Below are 21795 nucleotides of genomic sequence, written 5' to 3'. Positions count from 1 at the left end.
CTCCAGCCATACACTGTATATGGCTGGAGGCTGTATGTCTGTGGGGAGGCAGGGGGGGTGCTGCCAACCTAATGTGGGGTGAAATATACTGCCAACTAATGTGGGGGAACATGCTGGCAACTGATGTGGGGTAGCATGCTGCCTACCTAATGTGAGGGGAACTATACTGCCAACCTAATGTGGGGGAACATGCTGCCAACTAATGTGGGGGAACATGCTGCCTACCTAATGTGGGGGGAACTACACTGCCTACCTAATGTGGGGGGGGACTATACTGCCTACCTAATGTGGGGGGAACTATACTGCCAACCTAATGTGGGGGAACATGCTGCCTACCTAATGTGGGGGGAACTATACTGCCAACCTAATGTGGGGGAACATTCTGCCAACTAATGTGGGGGAATATGCTGCCTACCTAATGTGGGGGGGAACTATACTGCCAACCTAATGTGGGGGGAACTATACTGCCAACTAATGTGGGGGAACATGCTGCCAACTAATGTGGGGGAACATGCTGCCTACCTAATGTGGGGGGAACTATACTGCCAACCTAATGTGGGGGAGCATGCTGCCAACTAATGTGGGGGAATATGCTGCCTACCTAATGTGGGGGGAACTACACTGCCTACCTAATGGGGGGAACTATACTGCCTACCTAATGTGGGGGGAACTATACTGCCAACCTAATGTGGGGGAACATGCTGTCTACTAATGTGGGGGAACATGCTGCCTACCTAATGTGGGGGGAACTATACTGCCTACCTAATGTGGGGGGTACTATACTGCCAACCTAATGTGGGGGGAACTATACTGCCAACCTAATGTGGGGGGGAACTATACTGCCAACCTAATGTGGGGGGAACTATACTGCCAACCTAATGTGGGGGGAACTATACTGCCAACCTAATGTGGGGGAACTATACTGCCAACCTAATGTGGGGGAACATGCTGCCAACTAATGTGGGGGAACATGCTGCGTACCTAATGTGGGGGGAACTATACTGCCAACCTAATGTGGGGGAACATGCTGCCTACTAATGTGGGGGAACATGCTGCCTACCTAATGTGGGGGGAACTGCAAGGTACTGTACATTGCGGTAAGAGGGGTTGTCTTATATGGCGAGTATATCCCAAACACTACATTTTAACTATAAAAGTTGGGGGTCGTCTTATACACCCAGTCGTCTTATACGCCGGCATATACGATATGTGGGGAGGGAGGGGTCCTACAGATGCAACCGGCCCTTTGAGGGTGACCAAACTGCTGATGCGGCCCCCGATGAATTTGAGTTTGACACCCCTGGTCTAGGTCAATAGAGAAGGCTTTTTCTATCTGTATCAGTGTGATCACTCATAATATTAAAACATCCAGCCTATTACTTTGTAAATCCCCATTATACCACAAAAAACTTCAACCCCTTAAACAGCCCAATTGATTTGGCTTTCAAATCAATTTCCTTCAAATCAACTGGTGCCAGAAATTTAAACAGATTTGTAAATTACTTATATTTAAAAATTTCAATCCTTCCAGTACTTATCAGCTGCTGTATGCTCCACAGGAAGTTCTTTTCTTTTTTAATTTATTTTCTGTCTGACCACAGTGCTCTCTGATGACACCTCTGTCCATGCCAGGAACTGTCCCGAGTACAAGCAAATCACTATAGCGAACCTCTCCTGCTCTGGACAGTTCCTGAAACAGACAGAGGTGTCAGCAGAGAGCACTGTGGCCAGACAGAAAATAACTCCAGAAAAAAAATACAACTTCCTGTGGAGCATACAGCAGCTGATAAATACTGAAAGGATTAAGAGAGAGAGGTTTGCTATGGGGATTTGCTCCTACTCTGGACAGTTCCTAAAATGGAGGTGTAAGCAGACAGAAAGGAAATTCAAAAAGAAAAGAACTTCCCATGGCGCACACAGAAGCTTATAAGTACTAGAAGGATTAAGATTTTTTAATAGAAGTAATTTACAATTCTAATAATCACAACTGAAGGAAGTGAAGAAGAACGCTGCACTCACCCACTGGAAAATAATTCAACTTTTTCTTTATTTCAGAACATCAAGACACGGTTTGAGAAAGTCCACGAGCAGGGAGTGAGAGACGCCGCTCTCAGTGCAGGGGGCGTACCACTGGAAGACTAGTTTTGCGTCATCAACTGACGCTTCTTCCGGCAACAGGTGGGGTGAGTGCAGCGTTCTTCTTCGCTTCCTTCAGTTGTGATTATTTGAATTCCGGCATATACTGTCTTTTGCTACACTAGCACCCCCAATCATCAACAAAGGGTTAGCACATCCACAATTTATGGTTGCACCGGGACTTACATCATTATACATTGTTGCCAGAAGAAGTGCAGTGCCGGTTCACTCCTTGCCTACATTATAATTTACAATTCTGTTTAACTTTCTGTCATCAGTTGATTTAAAAAAAAAAATTCCAGTGGAGTACCCCTTTATGGACAAGATTTACATGTTTGTTTGTACTTCTTCTTAAAAAAATTTAATTATTCTTAAAATTACTTTTCTTTTCCTATTTTACAAATAAAATTAAAATGTAATTACATTTTTATTGGGGGAGGGGTTTATTTATATTTTTAAAAACTTTTGACTACTTTTTAAAAAAAAGATCACCACAGCCAGCTGTGGAGCATGTTAGTGGAGCTCAAACCGCTATCTTGAAGCCCTGCAATCTCATTGATGTTGGCCATAACCGGCAATTCCCTGACTGCAGATAGTAGACAATACTCGTAGTGCATGAAGTGAGCACAGCTCCTGTTCTCGCTTCATTGACAGGATATAAATGTACATCCTAGTGGGTTACATACCAGGATATCAGGACTAGTGTTGTGAATATTCGCAAATATAGAACTATATATTCGTAATTACGAATATTGTTTTTTTTTATTTTTATTTTTTCCACAGTACACATCACAGTGATCCTCCCTCTCTCCTTCCAGCTTGTGTGGTGTAAAGAAGGCACTAATACTGTGTGAAACCGGTGTGCGAATTTTCGCATATGCGAAAATCAGCATATGCAAATTTTCGCATATGCGATTTTTCGTTTATGTCATTTTTTTTAATGTTCGCATACGCGTTTTTTTTTGCGCATGCGAAAATAAAACGAGGATATTACGAATATGCAAATATTTGCGAATATATGACGAATATTCGTCCATATATTCGACAATATTCGCGAATTCGAATATGGCCTATGCTGCTCAACACTAATCAGGACTTACATTTATGTCCAATGTTGTTAAGGGGTGAAAACACCATAGGGTCTCTTGAGGTGTTCTATGATAAACTGATAACAGCTAAGCACTTTTCTCTCCATTTTGCTTCAAAGGGTGGATATTGTAAGTCTATGGAACCAGTCTCCTAAAGTGAGACAGGGAAAGTGAGCTAACGAGAGAGGCCCTCGGCCAAGTGCTTTTTCTGGTTTGTTCTAGTGATTGCGGGTGTCTAAACTCAAAGACCCTGACTAATCAAAACTTATGTAAAAAGTAAAGTAAAATAACAGAAACACTTTCTAAGTGTTTCTAAGTGTTATTTGGGCCTTCCATGGACCAGGCTTGTATTTCCAGCACATCCCACAGATTGCAATGTGGGGTTTTAGAAGTCAACACTTAAGGAGCATGTCAAAAAGTCTAATGGGGTTTTGCAGTAAAAAGTAACATCCCCTATCCACAGAATAGTGTCTGATTGTGGGTGGTCCATCTGTAGCACTTGGATCTCTTTGGTGCCTCCATAGAGAATGAATGGAGCTTGCACTGTCCCCAGAACACGCTACTCATAGAGTTGGGGCACGCGCATTAGATTGAAGGGTGTCCCAGCGGTCAGACAGATTTCCTATATTCTGTGCATAGGGGATAAGTTACTTTTTACTGAACAACCCTTTTAATCTTTTTGACATGTTCCTCAAACTATTCCTGAGCAGTTTTTACAATGTAGCAGGGATTCAAGGGGTATTCTGGCTTTAAACATTTTATCCCCTATCCAAAGGACAGGGGATAAGATGTCTGATCGTGGGGGGCCCGCCGCTGGGACTGGAGACGTGACATAACGCACGCCCCCCTCTTGACGTCACGCCACCTCCATTCATGTCTATGGGTGGGGCCGTAATGGCCGTTATACCCCCTCCCATAGACATGAAGGGAGGGGCATGATGTGACATCGCGAGGGGGGGTGTGGCGTTACGTCACGTCTCTAGTCACGAAAACTTCCGGTTTCCGAGCCTGGAGATGTGGCTCTACACATAATACCGGGTGCTGCAGGGAGATCACAGGGGGTCTCAGTGGCACCCCCCCCCCCCCCCCCCTCGATCAGACATCTTATCCCCTATCCTTTGGATAGGGGATTAAATGTCTAAAGCCAGAATACCCCTTTAATTTCCTGCTAAACGATGACATTGCTATGAAGGGGTGTCTCCAGCATTGATTAGGTAGATGTTATGGGTCAAAGTAACATACACGCACATGAATGCCAGGATGTGCACACACACAGTATTTTGGTCTCATGTTGGTAAGTATTTTTCTTGATCAGGATTTTTACCAAAAAAGTGGAAAGAATATAGGCATAAACTACAATGGAAAATGTTCTATGTTTTGAAACCACTCCTGGCTTTGATAAAAATATTGATGGAGATACTGACCAGAATAAGGCTCAAAACAGAACATTGAAATTCACATTGTAGAGATTTCCAGAAAGCAGTTAAGGGTGAAAAAGTGGAAAACTGATAAAAAAAAAAAAAAAAAATTGTTGTGCTGAAGTTCCAAATAGATTTTAGTATGAAATGGCTGATAGAGCCAATAAATTATAGTGACACTTTATAGTAAGTGTCATGTTGATTGCTATTGTGCTGTTATATTTATTAGAAAAGGTAAATATTACCATCTATCGAGGCTCTCTTTGGTAGAATTGTAACTGCTCCTTCAGCTATTTCCTCCTGTTGGTAAACCGGAGCAATTTTCGAGCCCCAACTATCTGAACCAATCCAAAGAAAATGTCTCGTTTGATTGTTTCTTTTAGCCGCTTCAAGGATTCGTCTGCAGACAAAAAGGAATAGAAGGAAATAAAAGAAAGTAAGAAAGAAATGTCCGTTGAGTTCAGTCAAGACACATTAACCAGATTCACTAAACATCCAGAGAGGAAACAATTAGTCAATCATTCTGTCAACTCGACTGTAACTTCAGACACAAAATAGGGAAAAGTGATAGCACCTCTCCGAGTCTGCAGTTCATTTTAATTTGTTTTTGTCTAACCCTAATGTACCATACATTGTCTATCATTCTCATTCCATTTATCTCATTCAATCTTATGTCTTAATCCACAGGATACTACACAGTTACAGAGAGACAGCGAGACTGTCTCATAGGAGCAGCTGAATAGCATTTGTCTAAATGCAATTGAAATTTGCTACACCTCCAGTCTCACAAGGGTATCCTTGACAAGTTAATGTAAAACTGATAAGAAAGAAATAGGTTTGTGCAATTCTCCTGCCACTGGAAAAGATCAAACATGCCACAAACAATAGGAGGAAACCATCACCTTATGTCATCTTCATTTGCAAAAATGATTATTGCCCGAGCATGAGGGGTTTCCAGTAGGCGCTTAATGATTTTATCATATTCTCCTGGTTTGGGTTCTCGGGGGATTTTCAGAGATTGGGCAATGCAAACACCACCTGGAAAGACATAATACACTTCATCTCAGTAAACCCACACTTTCAGGATTACTGATGAACGCTTCTTGTAAACTCCATTTGGTTTATATAAACAGATTTTGCATAAATCCACATCAATTACCTCCACATGTGTACATATCACCGCTAATAGTTTATAACACTTCAAGACACAATTTTCTAAAATGTTTTATCTGTGGGGTTTGGCTTATTATACAGGAACTAAGAGGATGAATGCATTTAGTACTTTTTAAGATACAGCTGTGCTTGTATTTCATAGGCACTTAACAATATGGGATTTTTAAAGTGCACAATTACAAGTGGTTGTTATAATGAGTCGACAGGGTTATTTTGTAAGGAAATGGACTCAGGCAGCAGCACTTGGTGCAATTATTCTCCAAATATCATCTTTACAAGAGAAACATTGACATTACAATATTGTATGCAGGTCGCTCTTTCATGTAAGTGGATGAAAGTCTTATAAATAGATGTGGCAGAGGCTGGATGACATGTCCAGGTTACTGAATACAGTTTTTACACATGATACCTGGAGGACCCAGATACACATCTTGAGACTATAGAGATTAAAGCTTCATGACTGCACATACAGTATACATTATACAGTGGTATATTTATATAAACCTAAATGATGCATAAAGGCAACATAAAATAGAATATATGATTATCAAATATTTAATTATCAAATACTGTAAGAGCGGTGTGATCACTTTGGAGCCCAAGCCTAGAACTATCTTGGAATTATCCCACTCCTGTTAATATTAGTGATCAGCGGCAGGGGCCATATTCGATTTCATGATATTTCGCAAATATTGGACGAATATTCATCCTATATTCACGAAAATCGCATTTTCCATGTGAAAATTCGTAATAAAATTGGCATAGTGCGCATGTGCAATTATATCTTTCACATAAAAGAAGGGAGGGATCAGTTCCCTCTTACTGGAAGTGCCGATATTCACGAAGTTGCATATTCATGAATATTTGCATATTCACGAATATTTGCATATTTGCAAAAAAAATGAATATTCCGCATTACGAATATATATTACTATATTCTAAATATTCGCACAATCTTGAAGTGCCGATATTTGCTGTAAAAATTAGCATTTTGAATATTCGCGCTCAACACTAGTTAATATACTGTCAGGGACCGACCAGGGGACAGGGAGAGTGAGCCCTAAACTGACCCTGAACTAAAGTGCAGGAGCCTAATAAAAACACATTCTAATAAATAGTTTGTCACAAACCAGAAACATAACAGGAACATAGAACTCCATAGTATAAAAGTTCAGAGGGCACAGATCAAAGAGTTAGTACAGAGGACACTATATCAGCAGACATAAACAGAGGACTCAGAGGTCGTGAACAGAGGACACTGTAGATTGGCGGTCGTGAACAGAGGACACTATAGATAACTGGTCATGAACAGAACTCCAAAGATCTGAATAAAGAACTAATCAACATATAAAGTTCAAAACACCAGACATGAAAATGGATGAGTCTGAACATACTTCAGAAACAAAACAGGAATAAGCTGAATCCCCAAGAAAAACCTCCAGTAGACACAGGAATAACAATATGCCATGATTCAGTGTAAAGAATACCACTCCTGGACTCTGAAAACAAATTCTGGGACTGTGGTTTAGTGGATGCCAGAAGAATGCTACTGTAAGGGTCAAGACAGGTGACAGGAAGTGGATCAACTGGACCAGAGGAGTGATGGCATGGGCTGTACCCGGGGAATGGAATCTAAGGAGCTACTGGTCTTCACCAGAGCCCGAAGCAAAGCGGGATGGTTTTGCTGTGGCAGGTAGCCCCCAGGTTGTTCCACCCGGTAGCGACTGAATTCCACTGGTTGCTGAGATAAACGCGATACAGGAGGGATAGGCAGAAGCGTAGTCAGATGTAGCAAAGGTCAGGGTAGGATCAGAGGCAGTAGTCACTAGCTACAGGTCAAGACAGGCAGCACGGGTTCAGAGGCAGTAGTCACGGGCAACGGGTCGGCAACGGGCAGGGAAACACAAGAACAATATGGAACGCTTTCTTTTGGCACTGGGCACAAAGATCTGGCAAGGACAGGAAGGGGCAGGGAACATTTATAGGTACTTTTGGGCCAGGCACCAATCAATGGTGCGCTGGCCCTTTAAATTTCATGAAGCCAGCGCGCGCGCCCTAGAGAGCGGGGACGCGCGCTAGGGAACAGAGGAGGGACGTGGAGCCGCAGAAGGTAGGGGACAGTATCGGGATGCGGTATGTGTGCGGGGACCTCCCGCCACGCTAACCGCATCCCCGTCGGGGATAACTCTGCTCTCCCGGTCAGCGTGTCCAGGAGTGGGGACCGGAGCGCTCACTGTAACAGCTACATACTGCAATGAATAGTGAATACTGTAAAATAATAAAATAATAATAATGGTATGGTTCTGTTTTTTTAAAGATTTGGGTTACACCCCCTGTTTCCAGTGAGATTGGAAACAGATAACAAGATAATATATACTAGATCTGAATGAATGAACTAATTGTATGAAATACTTTCGTCTTTACATAGTTGAATATGCTGACAACAAAATCACACAAAAATTATCAATGGAAATCAAATTTATCAACCCATGGAGGTCTGGATATGGAGTCACACTAAAAATAAAAGTGGAAAACCACACTACAGGCTTATCCAACTTTGATGTAATGTCCTTAAAACAAGTCAAAATGAGGCTCAGTAGTGTGTGTGGCCTCCACGTGCCCATATGACCTCCCTACAATGCCTGGGCATGCTCCTGATGAGGTGGCAGATGATCTCCTGAGGGATGTCCTCCCAGACCTGGACTAAAGCATCCACCAACTCCTGGACAATCTGTGGTGCAACATTGCGTTGGTGGATGGAGCAAGACATGATGTCCCAGATGTGCTCAATCGGATTCAGGTCTGGGGAACGGATGGGCCAGTCCATAGCATCAATGACTTCCTCTTGCAGGAACTGCTGACACACTCCATCCACATGAGGTCTAGCATTGTCTTGCATTAGAAGGAACCCAGGGCCAACCGCACCAGCATATGGTCTCACAAGGGGTCTGAGGATCTCATCTCGGTACCCAATGGCAGTCAGGCTACCTCTGGCAAGCACATAGAGGGCTGTGCGGCCCCCAAAGAAATGCCACCCCACGAATTACTGACCCACTACCAAACTGGTCATGCTGGAGGGTGTTGCAGGCAGCAGAATATCCTCCACGGTATCTCCAGACTCTGTCACATCTGTCACATGTGCTCAGTGTGAACCTGCTTTCATCTGTGAAGAGCGCCAGTGGCGAATTTGCCAATCTTGGTTTTCTCTGGCAAATGCCAAACATCCTGCACGGTGTTGGGCTGTAAGCCCAACCCGCACCTGTAGACGTCGGGCCCTCATACCACCCTCATGGAGTCTGTTTCTGACCGTTTGAGTGGACACATGCACATTTGTGGCCTGCTGGAGGTCATTTTGCAGGGCTCTGGCAGTGCTCCTTTTTGCACAAAGGTGGAGGTAGTGGTCCTGCTGCTGGGCTGTTGCCCTCCTACAGCCTACTCCATGTCTCCTGATGTACTGGCCTGTCTCTTGGTAGCGCCTCCATGCTCTGGACACTACAATGACAGACACAGCTAACCTTCTTGCCACAGCTTTCATTGATGTGCTATCCTGGATGAGCTGCACCACCTGAGCCACTTAAGTGGGTTTTAGACTCCGTCTCATGCTACCACTAGAGTGAAAGCACCGCCTGCATTAAAAAGTGACCAAAACATCAGCCAGGAAGCATAGGAACTGAGAAATGGTCTGTGGTCACCACCTGCAGAACCACTTCTTTATTCGGTGTGTCTTGCTAATTGCCTATAATTTCCACCTGTTGTCTGCTCCATTTGAACAACAGCATGTGAAATTGATTGTCAATCAGTTTTGCTTCCTGAGTGGACAGTGTGATTTCACAGAAGTGTGATTGACTTGGAGTTACATTGTGTTGTTTAAGTGCTCTCTTATTTCATAAAACCACTATATAAGGCACAAATAATACAGTGAGTGATTATTAACACTGCCTAATGACTGGATAAGGCCCCATTCACACTGCCGTTGGGTCCTGTCAGAAAAGGACCGTTAGGCACTTTTTTTTGTGCCTTTAATGTCTGTTATCCAGATTTGGCACAACGGGCAACAACAGGTCCCAAATGAGGTATGTTTCACTATAGAACTCCTTTAACCCCTTAAGGACCAAGCATTTTTCTATTTTTGCACTTTCATTTTTTCCTCGTTACCTTTTAAAAATCATAACCCTTTTAATTTCTCCCCTAAAAATCCTTATGGGGGCTTATTTTTTGTGCCACGAATTCTACTATTTAATGACATCAGTCATTTTACCCAAAAATCTACAGCGAAACAGGAAAAATCATTGTGCGACAAAATTGAATATTTTTATAGTTCGGATATTTACACACATGGTGATACCATATATGTTTATTTTTATTATGTTTATATATTTTTTATATGGAATTTGGGAAAAGGGGGGTGATTTACACTTTTAATAAGGAAGGGGTTAATGTGTGTGTTTTTAAACTTTTTTTAAACTTTTTTTTACACTTTTAGTCCTCTTAGGGGACTTTTAGGAGGAATCATTAGATTCCTTATGAAGATCATTATGGTTCTATAGAACCATATTGATCAGTCTGCTCTGCGCTCGATTGATAGAGCCTTGCCCTGCCAGGCTTTATCATTCAGAGCATCGGAGCCGGCACAGGAGGAGAGGTAAGCTCTCAGGCTACCTCAGTAGTGGATCGCCCCCCCACGATCACCCCACTGGACCACCAGGGACAGGATACAGGCACCTTTGGACGCTGCTGTCAACTTTGACAGCGGCGATCTAAAGGGTTAATAGCCGCATGTCGACTATTAACGCCAGCCGGTATGATGCGGGCTGTCGGGAGCCCGCGTCATACCCCGGTAACGGCCATTGGAGTATAGACGTCCATGGTCATTATCAGGTTAATAGAGTTAATGCATTGTGTGTTACATAAGTAATGAAAGTACAACTAACAGATGGCTATACATCCTATGCACAACTTCTCAGCACTATAAAACACATACTAGTGATGTCTCATAACAAGCATTAAAGATGAGCGAATCCAAGCTGACAAACCTGAATTCGTTACTAATTTCATGTAATATTTGATTCGCAACGAATGCGAAGATCGCCACGATTCTACTACGCGAATCACTTCATTAAACTCCATTTCCTGCGGTCCAGGCTCCAGGGCATCAAAAATGGCAGATCCACATGTCAGTACATGGGACAAGGAACGCTGGGAAGGTGGAAAGGCAAGGTGGGAAGGGAAGTAGGCGGGATGACCATGTATCACATGCAGGATGCAGCCTATCAGCAGTCACCCTTGTGATGTCACAGCCCTATATATTCGGCATCCATTTTGCGGCACCTCACATCATTCATTACACTGCATACAGATTGGACGACATCTCTGTGTGTGTGTGTTACACTAAAAAGCTAATTCCAGCAGCTTTTCACATCCTAGTCACATCAGCATTCTGGTGGAGAACAGTGTTTTTTTCACTGAAAAGGATTTTTATTGCAGCCATTAAAGGGGTTATTCAGGAAAAAACTTTTTTTTTATATATCAACTGGCCCCAGTAAGTTAAACAGATTTGTAAATTACTTCTATTAAAAAATCTTAATCCTTTCAGTACTTATGAGCTTCTGAAGTTTAGGTTGTTCTTTTCTGTCTAAGTAATCTCTGATGACACGTGTCTCGGGAACCGCCCAGTTTAGAAGAGGTTTGCTATGGGAATTTGCTTCTAAACTGGGCGGTTCCTGAGACACGTGGCATCAGAGATTACTTAGACAGAAAAGAACAACCTTAACTTCAGAAGCTCATGAGTACTGAAAGGATTAAGATTTTTTAATAGAAGTAATTTACAAATCTGTTTAACATTCTGGAGCCAGTTGATATATATATATATATATATATATATATATATATATAAATATAAAATATTTCCTGGAATACCCCTTTAACCTCCCAGTTACTTTCTTCAGCATTGTATTACAGAGAGGGGCAGATAGCTGTGTTTTGCCTCATACATTTCAACAAGCTGCCTAAACTTCATAAACCTTAGCAGAGGAGGCAGGAAGAATTTTTCATGCAATTCTGTGTCTTTGTTCCACAACAACTCATCTGCTGGTTATACTATTCTGTAGACGGTATAATACCAAACAGTCCATTCCTCATAGCCTTTGACAGAGTGAAATTTTGTGTTTAGTACACAGCTTTTTTCTGCTGATGTTGTGCAAAAATATGTTTTTTTAAGCGTACTGTACCACATTTTTCTGACCTCATAAGTGCATACCACATATGTACATCTAAGTAGTGTACTATTTTGTACCTGTTAAAGGGGTATTCCAGGCAAAAAAATGTTTTATATATATATATCAACTGGCTCCGGAAAGTTAAACAGATTTGTAAATTACTTCTATTAAATAAACATAATCCTTCCAATAGTTATAAGCTTCTGAAGTTTTCTGTGTAACTGCTCATTGATGATGTCACGTCCCGGGAGCTGTACATGATGGGAAAATATCCCCAAAAGAACTGCACAGCTCCCGGGACGTGAGTCATCAGAGAGCAGTTAGAAAACAACAACTCAACTTCAGAAGCTAATAACTATTGGAAGGATTAAGATTTTTTAATCAAAGTAATTTACAAATCTGTTTAACTTTCCAGAGCCAGTTGATATATATATATATATATATATATATATATATATATATATAAAAAAAAGTTTTGGCCTGGAATACCCCTTTAATCTGTCAAGGGCCTACATACTTTGAAAGGACAGCCAAAAGTAATTACCGCCTGGTGTTTTACTCCAATACGTTTATTAAGGGTACTGTAGCGTATTATTGTGCCCTCATAAGTGCATACCACATACCTACATCTAATTAGTGTACTATTTTAAACCTGTTAATCTTTCAAGGGCCTAGATACTGTGAAAGGACAGCCAATAGTACACACCTGCTGTTGTTCTACACAATTACTGTTTTAAGCGTAGTGAAGCGTATTGTACTCTCCTCATATACACAATAAGTATGTCAGGCAGAGTAGTGCCAGGGCATGCACAGAGGAGTGGCAGATGCATAAATTCATCAGGCAGAGGTCACAGCAGAATAGGGGTGTGTGTCAGGCGGAGTTGCAGCGAGAGGTCTGAGCTCCCAGTGTCAGCTAGCAGTCGTGTCGCGACCCAGCAGCCGTGATTGATCGGTTCACTCATGGTAACATAGTAACATAGTTCATAATGTTGAAAAAATCCATCAAGCTCAAGTTTGTTATAGATACAGTCCTGGATATAAATAGATCATGGTAGAGATCTCTGTACTGCCCCCCTGATATATTTATACATAGTTATTCGGTCTCCCCTAAGCCTTCTTTTTTCTAAACTAAATAACCCCACTCGGTCATCCACTTCATCCCAAGTTACATCCAACATGCCCAGTCAACAGTCGGTGGGCTCCTCAGCCACAACCCTCAGTTGGCATGGCTCTCATGCTGCTGCTGCCACCTCCAGGCTCTCTCATTATGCTGCTCTATGGTCTCCTCATGCTAATGCTACAAACTCCACGCTCGGTCATTGTGCCGCCATATGGTCTCCTCATGCTGATGCTGCCACCTCCAGGCTCTTTAATTGTGCTGCTCTATGATGAAGGAAACCGCCCCAAGTTTCCGAAACTAGTCGAGGGTATTGTGGACTATAGGAGCATTTGTAGTGACGTCACTACTCCTCACTTTGCTTTGATACAGCACAGCAGCTTGGTTGAGACGCCACCGGCCGGGCGTTCTCCCGCAGCATCACAGGAGGAAACTCCACGGACGCCGAGACGGAACAACCGCGCCAGAGTTTGAGGACCCTCCATACCATCAGTAACCGGTAACCAGTGCTACAATTATGGATTATTAACGCTACGCATGAACTCAGGTATCATTTCTCTACTTGAGACACAAAAGCTCCACTAACTATCAGTGCAAGATCGCTAACAGATTGCTAAGCGCACTTGTAAAAAACATTTATGGTCCTTCAACTTTGTTGCTTATAGCTCTCTAACTTTGCTGTTTTTTTAGAAACACGCGCAGTAGGCAATAATCTATTTATCTGAACGGGCATCACCCATAGCAACCAGCCACACGGACGGCGTCAACACACAAAATTGCTGCTGAGCTGCGTAAGGTACAGGACTAACACATCAGCAGTACATCTATAAGTATATACAGTAAGAATTATAGACCATCCATTAACAACCATCAACTTTTTTGTACGTTTAATTCAGCTCAATCAAGCCTTCAGTCTGACCTCCAGCACTACTCTGCACACCTGTTTCCTAGTAAAGTGTCAGTACGGAAACATCCTTCTGTCCTACAGAAACAGGTATTCTTTTCACTTTTCTCTCTCTGTATTAACCACACACCTCCAGCAGCACATACCACTAAGATATATATATTTTGTAACTCCAGGCTGTGTCATTCAGTCAAGGTATGGTTTAATGATGCTGCTGGGCCTGGGTCTGGGCTTAAATTTTTTAATGGTAGTACTAGCTACCCGAAATCCTCAATTGAAATTTCAAAATTCATGTTTTATTCTTAAGGATTGTGAAGCCCTGGTGTCTACTCATGTTGCTGCCAACTCCAAGCTGTGCCATTCAGACACTATATGGTCTCCTCATGCTTCAGCCAACTCCTGGCTGTGTGATTCAGACAATTTATGGTTTACTGATGCTGCTGGGTGTGGGCCTACACATTTTTTTTTTTATGGTAGCACTAGCTACCCTAAATCTTCAATTTAAAATTCAATATTCATCTTTTATTCTTAGGGATTGAGAAGCCCTTGAGTCTACTCATGCTGCTGCCAACTCCAGGCTGTGCCATTCAGACACAATATGGTCTCCTCATGCTTCAGCCTACTCCAGGCTGTGCCATTCAGACACTATATGGACTCCTCATGCTCCAGCCAACTCCAGGCTGTGCAGTTCAGCCAATATATGGTTTACTGATGCTGCTGAGCCTGGGTCTGGGCCTAAACATTTTTTATCGTAGCACTAGCTACCCTAAATCTTCAATTTTAATTTCAAAATTCATCTTTTAATAGGGATTGTGAAGCCCTAGTGTCTACTCATGCTGCTGCCAACTCTAGGCTGTGCCATTCAGACACTTTATAGTCTCCTCATGCTTCAGCCACATCCAAGCTTTGTCATTCTGCCACTATATGGTCTCCTCCTGCTGCGAACACCTCCATGCTGTGTCAATCAGCAACTATATGGTTTCCTCATGCTGCCAACACCACCCCGCTGTGTCATTCAGCCACTACAGTGCATAGTGAAAGTATTCAGCCCCTTTGAACTTTTCTACCTTTTGCCACATTTCAGGCTTCAAACATAAGGATATAAAAATTTACTTTTTTGTGAAGAATCAACAACAAGTGTTACACAATCATGTAGTGGAACAAAATTTATTGGATATTTCAAACTTTTTTAACAAATAAAAAACTGAAACATTGGGCATGCAAAATTATTCAGCCCCCTTAAGTTAATACTTTGTAGCGCCACCTTTTGCTGTGATTACAGTTGTAAGTCACTTGGGGTATGTCTCTATCAGTTTTGCCCATCGAGAGACTGACATTTTTGCCCATTCCTCTTTGTAAAACAGCTGGAGCTCAGTGAGATTGGATGGAGAGCATTTGTGAACAGCAGTTTTCAGTTCTTTCCACAAATTCTTGATTGGATTCAGGTCTGGACTTTGACTTGGCCATTCTAACACCTGGATATGTTTATTTGTGAACCATTCCATTGTAGATTATGCTTTATGTTTTGGATCATTGTCTTGTTGGAAGACAAATCTCCGTCCCAGTCTCAGGTCTTTTGCAGACTCCATCAGGTTTTCTTCCAGAATGGTCCTGTATTTGGCTCCATCCATCTTCCCATGAATTTTAACCATCTTCCCTGTCCCTGCTGAAGAAAAGCAGGCCCAAACCATAATGCTGCCACCACCATGTTTGACAGTGGGGATGGAGTGTTCAGGGTGATGAGCTGTGTTGCTTTTACGCCAAACATAACATTTTGCATTGTTGCCAAAAAGTTCGATTTTGGTTTCATCTGACCAGAGCACCTTCTTCCACATGTTTGGTGTGTCTCCCAGGTGGCTTGTGGCAAACTTTAAATGACCCTTTTTATGGATATCTTTAAGAAATGGCTTTCTTCTTGCCACTCTTCCATAAAGGCCAGATTTGTTTAGTATACGACTGATTGTTAATCTATGGACAGAGTCTCCCATCTCAGCTATAGATCTCTGCAGTTCATCCAGAGGGATCATGGGCCTCTTGGCTGCATCTCTGATCAGTCTTCTCCTTGTATGAGCTGAAAGTTTAGAGGGACGGCCAGGTCTTCGTAGATTTGCAGTGGTCTGATACTCCTTCCATTTCAATATTATCACTTGCACAGTGCTCCTTGGGATGTTTAAAGCTTGGGAAATTTTTGTATCCAAATCCGGCTTTAAACTTCTCCACAACAGTATCTCGGACTTGCCTGGTGTGTTCCTTGTTCTTCATGATGCTCTCTGCGCTTTAAACGGACCTCTGAGCCTATCACAGTGCAGGTGCACTTATACGGAGACTTGATTACACTTGTTGTTGATTCTTCACAACAAATTACAGTTCTATATCTTTATGTTTGAAGCCTGAAATGTGTCAAAAGGTTGAAAAGTTCAAGGGGGCCGAATACTTTCACTATGCACTGTATATGGTCTCCTCATGCTGCCTACACCTCCATGCTGTGTCATTCAGCCACGATATGGTCTCCTCATGCTGCCAACACCTCCACACTGTGTCATTCAGCCACGATATGGTCTCCTCATGCTTCAGCCACATCCAAGCTGTGTCATTCAGCCACTATTTGGTCTCCTCATGCTGCCAACACCCCCACGCTGTATCATTCAGCCACTATATGGTCTCATCATGCTTCAGTCACATCATAGCTGTGTCACTCAGCCACTATATGGTATCCTCATGCTGCCAACACCTCCACGCTGTGTCATTCAGCCACTATATGGTTTCCTCATGCTTCAGCCACATCCAAGCTGTGTCGTTCAGCCATTATATGGTCTCCTCATGCTGCCAACACCTCCACGCTGTGCCATTTAGCCACTGTGTTATCTTCTCATGCTGCCAACACCTCCACGCTGTGTCATTCAGCCACTATATGGTCTCCTCATACTGAGACCACCTCTGCTGCTCTGTGGCAGTCATTCTAAAAGTGATGCCTGTAATCTGCATATCATTCTGAATAACATTATTTTTTGGTCTACTGAAGCCCTATTGACTTACATAGCCTGTTGCTGACCTAAATTTATTTAGCCACTTGATAGACAATAGTGTGCATAAAGCATATCCATTGAGTAGTCCTTTAGAACAGGAATGGAAAAGTCCAAACTCTATTGTTTGTTTGTTTTTTTTTTTTTTTTTTTTGTTTCACTTTAACCCATTAAGGAGCTGAGTGTGCTTCATACGCAGTGGGTCCTGACTGCTATCAGCAGCCAAGACCCACGGTTAATGCCAGATATTGTCGATGCCCCATATTAACCCTTTAGACGCTGCAATCAAAGTTGATTGCGGCATCTGAAATGGTAGACCATCGCTGTGAAATTGCGATGTCCCAGTCAGCTGAGAGGACGACAGGATGGCCCTTACCTGCCTCCTCACCATACATATGGTGATCTGATGCTCCCAGCCAGGCTTTGCAGGCTGGAGCAGCAGAGCACTGATAACACTGATCAATGCTGTTCTATGAGGCAACAATAATCAGTGTATGCAATCTAAAGATTGCATGGTACGAGGACTAAAAAAAAAAAAGTAAAAAGTGTAAAAAAAAAGTTGATAAGTGTGAATAAGCCCCTCCCCTAATAAAAGTTAGAATCACTTCCATTTTCCCATGTTTTAAATAAAATAATGTAAATGTCCGAACTATTAAAATATAAGATTTGTTAAACCGCACGGTCAATGGCGTACATGTAAAAAAATACCAAAATTGTGCATTTTTGGTCACTTCATATACCATTAAAAAAATTAAGAAAAAGCAATCAAAAAGTCCCCTCAAAACAAAAATGGTACCGATAAAAACTAACGACCACAGCACTACAAAAATGAACCCCACATAGCCCCATATGCGGAAAACCAAAAAAAGTTATTGGGGTCAGAAGATTTTAAACATACTAATTTTGGTGCATGTAGTTTTCATTTTTTTAAGGAGTAAAATAAAATAAAACCTACATAAATTGGGTATCCTTGTAATTGTATGGACCTACAGAATAAAGATAAGATGTCATTTTTACCGAAACGTGCACTGTGTATAAACCGAAGCCCCCAAAATTTACAAAATGGCATTGTTCTTTATTTCACTCCACAAAAGTTTTTTTTTATTTTTGTTTCACCGCAGATTATGTTATAAAATGAGTAATGTCATTACAAAGTACAATTAGGTGACGCAAAAACATGCCCTTATATGGGTCTGTAGATGCAAAATTGAAAGGGTTACGAGTTTTAGAAGGGGACTTTTAGAAGGGGAGGAGGAGTCCTTAAAGGGGTACTCCATCTCTATAAATCTTATCCTTTATTCAAAGGGTAGGGGATAAGATGTCTGATCCCCCTGTGAACCCTCCTTGCAGCAGCCCGGCACCTCAGCAGCCTGGAGCTAAGTTTTCTCTGAGGCTGATGATGGGCAGTGCTGGGGACGGGGTGTGACACCCTTTCCATAGACTTTCATTGAGGGGATGGACATAACATCATGAGGGGGCGGGCCGTGATTTCACTATGCCCCGTCCCCTGCACCCCCCGTCATCAGCCTTGGAGAAAACTTAGCTCCGGGTTGCTGAAGTTCCGGGCTGCTGCAGGGGGGATCACGGGGATAGGGGATAAGATGTCTAGGGGCGGAGTACCCCTTTAAGGGGTTAAATAATATACTTACATTTTTATATATATATATATATATATATATATATATATATATATATATATATAATGAGAGAGAGAGAGAGAGAGAGAGAGAGAGCAAACAATAGATTTAACCCCATGTGTTTATGTTTTAGCTTTATTTATTATCAGTTCTGTGGATTTCAAAACATATTTTTATTTTTGCATATCTTTTCATTATTTCTTACTGCTGTATGTTGGTTAGACAGTCTGTCATATTCAAGACAATACAAGGTTGAAAATCCAGAGAAATGCATTGAAATCAGAACTCCTGGAGGAGACCGCAGTCTTTTCTGTGCTCCAAAACACACACACGCACACACATCTGTCTTCAGTTTGATGAGAACTCCAGGAGGAATATATTTATTGACTTATCATCTGCTTGTTTGCTAAAAAAAAAAATATATTCTACTAAACAAGAATGGTCTTCATCAAAATTAATTTACTGAAAATGTAGAAGACGTCTACTCATATAACATATACATTCTCATGTATTCGCATCCTTCTAATTGCAGAAAAATATAAGTTACCAACCAGAAAACAAAAGAAGAAATCTATAAAACTGTAGAAACAATGGGCAGAATTTACCAGGAACTATTGACATCAGTGTTCATACTGCAATATTATTGATCGGAATTTAGAAACACAAAAGTGCATATCCAGAAAGATCAGACACAGCTTTCAAAGTGCATAAAACAGCTTAGAATGTGTGTTACCTTTAGTGGTTACATGCTAAGCTGCAGATATTGCTTCTGGGTATTTTATTCCTTTCATTCTTTAACAATACAGCTGTTTTGCTTCCTACATAGTATGCAGCCAGAATATACTGCAAATATTAAGTCAGGAAAGCAATTTGTTCAAGTGGATCACTGATGCAACTGATCAATGCTATGCTATTGCAGAGCACTGAACAATAATAATATTAAAAATAAAAAAAATAAAAATTGAAAATTCAGTAATATAAAAAAGTTTTTTTTTTTTTTTATACAAATAAGTCTTTCCCCCAATAAAAATGTAAGAACTATTAAAATATAATGTTAATGGTTCCGTACGGTGAATGGCACCAATATTACAAAATACCTAATTAGGAAGGGCTCCCTTATTAAGTAGCTACGTATGTCACATCATTAGGTGGCTAGGGCAATTGATAAGTAAGTTCCACCATTAAGTAGATAGTCCTCCCTTTAGGTAGGTATGTTCCTCATCAGGTAGATGGGCAGGTTGGGCCTCCCTTGTTGGTAAATAGGGTCCCAAATAGAGACATATCTATTTGTACCCCGGTTGGTAGGCAGATAGGGCTTCCTCAGTAGGTATATAGGGCCCCAGATAGATAGGTCCCTCATCAGGTAAGGAATCGCCATTAAGTAGACAGGGCCCAAGATGTATATGTACCCCATCAGATAAGGCATTCCCAGTAGGTAAATAGGGGCCCAGATAGCTATGTACCCCAACAGGTAGGCAGTTACGGCTCCCCATTCAGTAATTATACTCCTAAGTAAATCAGTAAGCACCTTGTGGTAGGCAGGTCTCTTCATTATGTAGTGAGTAGAATGTCATTTATTCATCTCTTTGTTTATCTGGATGTTAAGGCTAAGTGTCTACTTGTTTTTTTGTGGCCCAAAAAAACGTAAGAAAACAAATGCAAGAAAAAATGCCAGAACATTTTCCTGTATTTGCCGTTTTTTTCTTGCGTTTTTTCTGGCCTTTTTTTTTTTGCCTTTGAGTGGAAATTGCATTAGTGATGGAAAAAAATTTATTTAACAAAATTTTATTTTTTTATTTTTTAAGTGTGTGTGTTTCACTTTTTTTTCTTAATTTTTTACATCATTTTAAAAAAGAATAAAACTGCCTGCAAAAATGCCAAAGTTAAAACCCACATTTTGTTTTTCTTGCCATTTTTTTACTACCATAGACTTCTATGGGAGAAAAACACCACGATTTCAGGGGAAAAAACGCCATAGGAGCTAAAAAAGCCAAAAATGAAAAAAAAAAAAAAAAACGCAGAAAGGATAAATAAAAAAACGCCACACTGAAAAAAGCAAAGTGGAAAAATAATTTAGCAATTTCTCATTGATTTACAGCTAACTGGCCGCAGTGGGTTTTTTTTTTCGGAAAAACGAAAAAAAAAAAAAAAAAAAAAACAAGTAGAAACTTAGTCTAATGCTTGCAAGTATTGACAGAGCGCCATCATCTGATTTCACTAATAGCAGCCATGTGTTGCAAGCGTCCATGCTGGTTTGTTCCAGTGCATATTTGTACCATGTTAAACAGAGTCATGTCATTTTGAGACTTGTGCAGACCAAATGATTTTCCTGTGTTTGATTCTGATTCTCAGTTATCCACTATCCTTGCAATAAAATTTTAAGTTGGACTTTTTCCTTTCTTAAAGAATTACAGGGAAGGAGTTTAGCTGCCTTTCAACTTATGTCCCCCCCCCCCCCCCCCCAAACAATGGTTCTCCATTTTATGCTGACTGTGATTTGGGAAGTGCAAAACTGCTGATGGATTCCTTTTAACCCCTTAATGACCAAGCCCATTTTCACCTTAAGGACCAGGCCAATTTTATTTTTGCGTTTTCATTTTTTCCTCCTCGCCTTCTAAAATCAAAAACTCTTTTATATTTCCATCTACAGACCCATATAAGGAAACCTCTCATTTTACCATAAAATGTACGGCAACCCCCCCCCCCCCCCCCCAAAAAAAAAAAAAAATTTTTAGGGAGGAAATTTTAATGAAAACCAAAATTTTGCACATTTTGGAGGGTTTTGTTTTCACACTGTACAATTTACGGTAAAAATGACACGTGTTCTTGATTCTGTGGGTCATTACGATTAAAATGATACCCATGGCTAGATACTTTTATATGTTTGTACCGCTTATAAAAAATCGAAAACTTTTTGTACAAAATCAGTAATCTAAAATCGCCCTATTTTGACCACCTATAACTTTATCATTTTTCCGTATATAGGGCTGTATGAGGGCTCATTTTTTGCGCGGTCATCTGTACTTTTTTTTAGATACCACATTTGCATATATAGAGCTTTTAGATAATTTTTTATTAATTTTT

General features: G+C 41.2%; 1 protein-coding gene and 1 long non-coding RNA gene across 3 annotated transcripts in view; one reads left to right on the top strand and one right to left on the bottom strand.

Annotated features, from left to right (window-relative positions):
- The window catches only part of LOC130369059 (uncharacterized), a 38283-nt gene extending 24637 nt beyond the window's left edge, over positions 1-13646 (top strand). Inside the window, exons 2-3 of the long non-coding RNA XR_008892654.1 lie at positions 2056-2183; positions 13520-13646. This is a non-coding gene — a long non-coding RNA (uncharacterized LOC130369059). The remainder of the gene's footprint in view (positions 1-2055; positions 2184-13519) is intronic.
- GRM8 (glutamate metabotropic receptor 8) overlaps positions 1-21795 on the bottom strand; it is a 1218499-nt gene that overhangs the window by 496752 nt on the left and 699952 nt on the right. For both annotated transcript variants that reach the window (XM_056573767.1, XM_056573766.1), the window contains exons 4-5: positions 5545-5680; positions 4888-5042 (exon numbers count right to left, since the gene is read on the bottom strand). In XM_056573767.1, coding sequence (XP_056429742.1) covers positions 4888-5042; positions 5545-5680 — 291 coding nt within the window. The remainder of the gene's footprint in view (positions 1-4887; positions 5043-5544; positions 5681-21795) is intronic.

This window comes from Hyla sarda, chromosome 4 (assembly GCF_029499605.1).
Source record: "Hyla sarda isolate aHylSar1 chromosome 4, aHylSar1.hap1, whole genome shotgun sequence".
Lineage (NCBI taxonomy): Eukaryota > Metazoa > Chordata > Amphibia > Anura > Hylidae > Hyla > Hyla sarda.
Note: the sequence above shows the minus strand (reverse complement) of the source record. Positions and strands in the feature narration are given on the sequence as shown.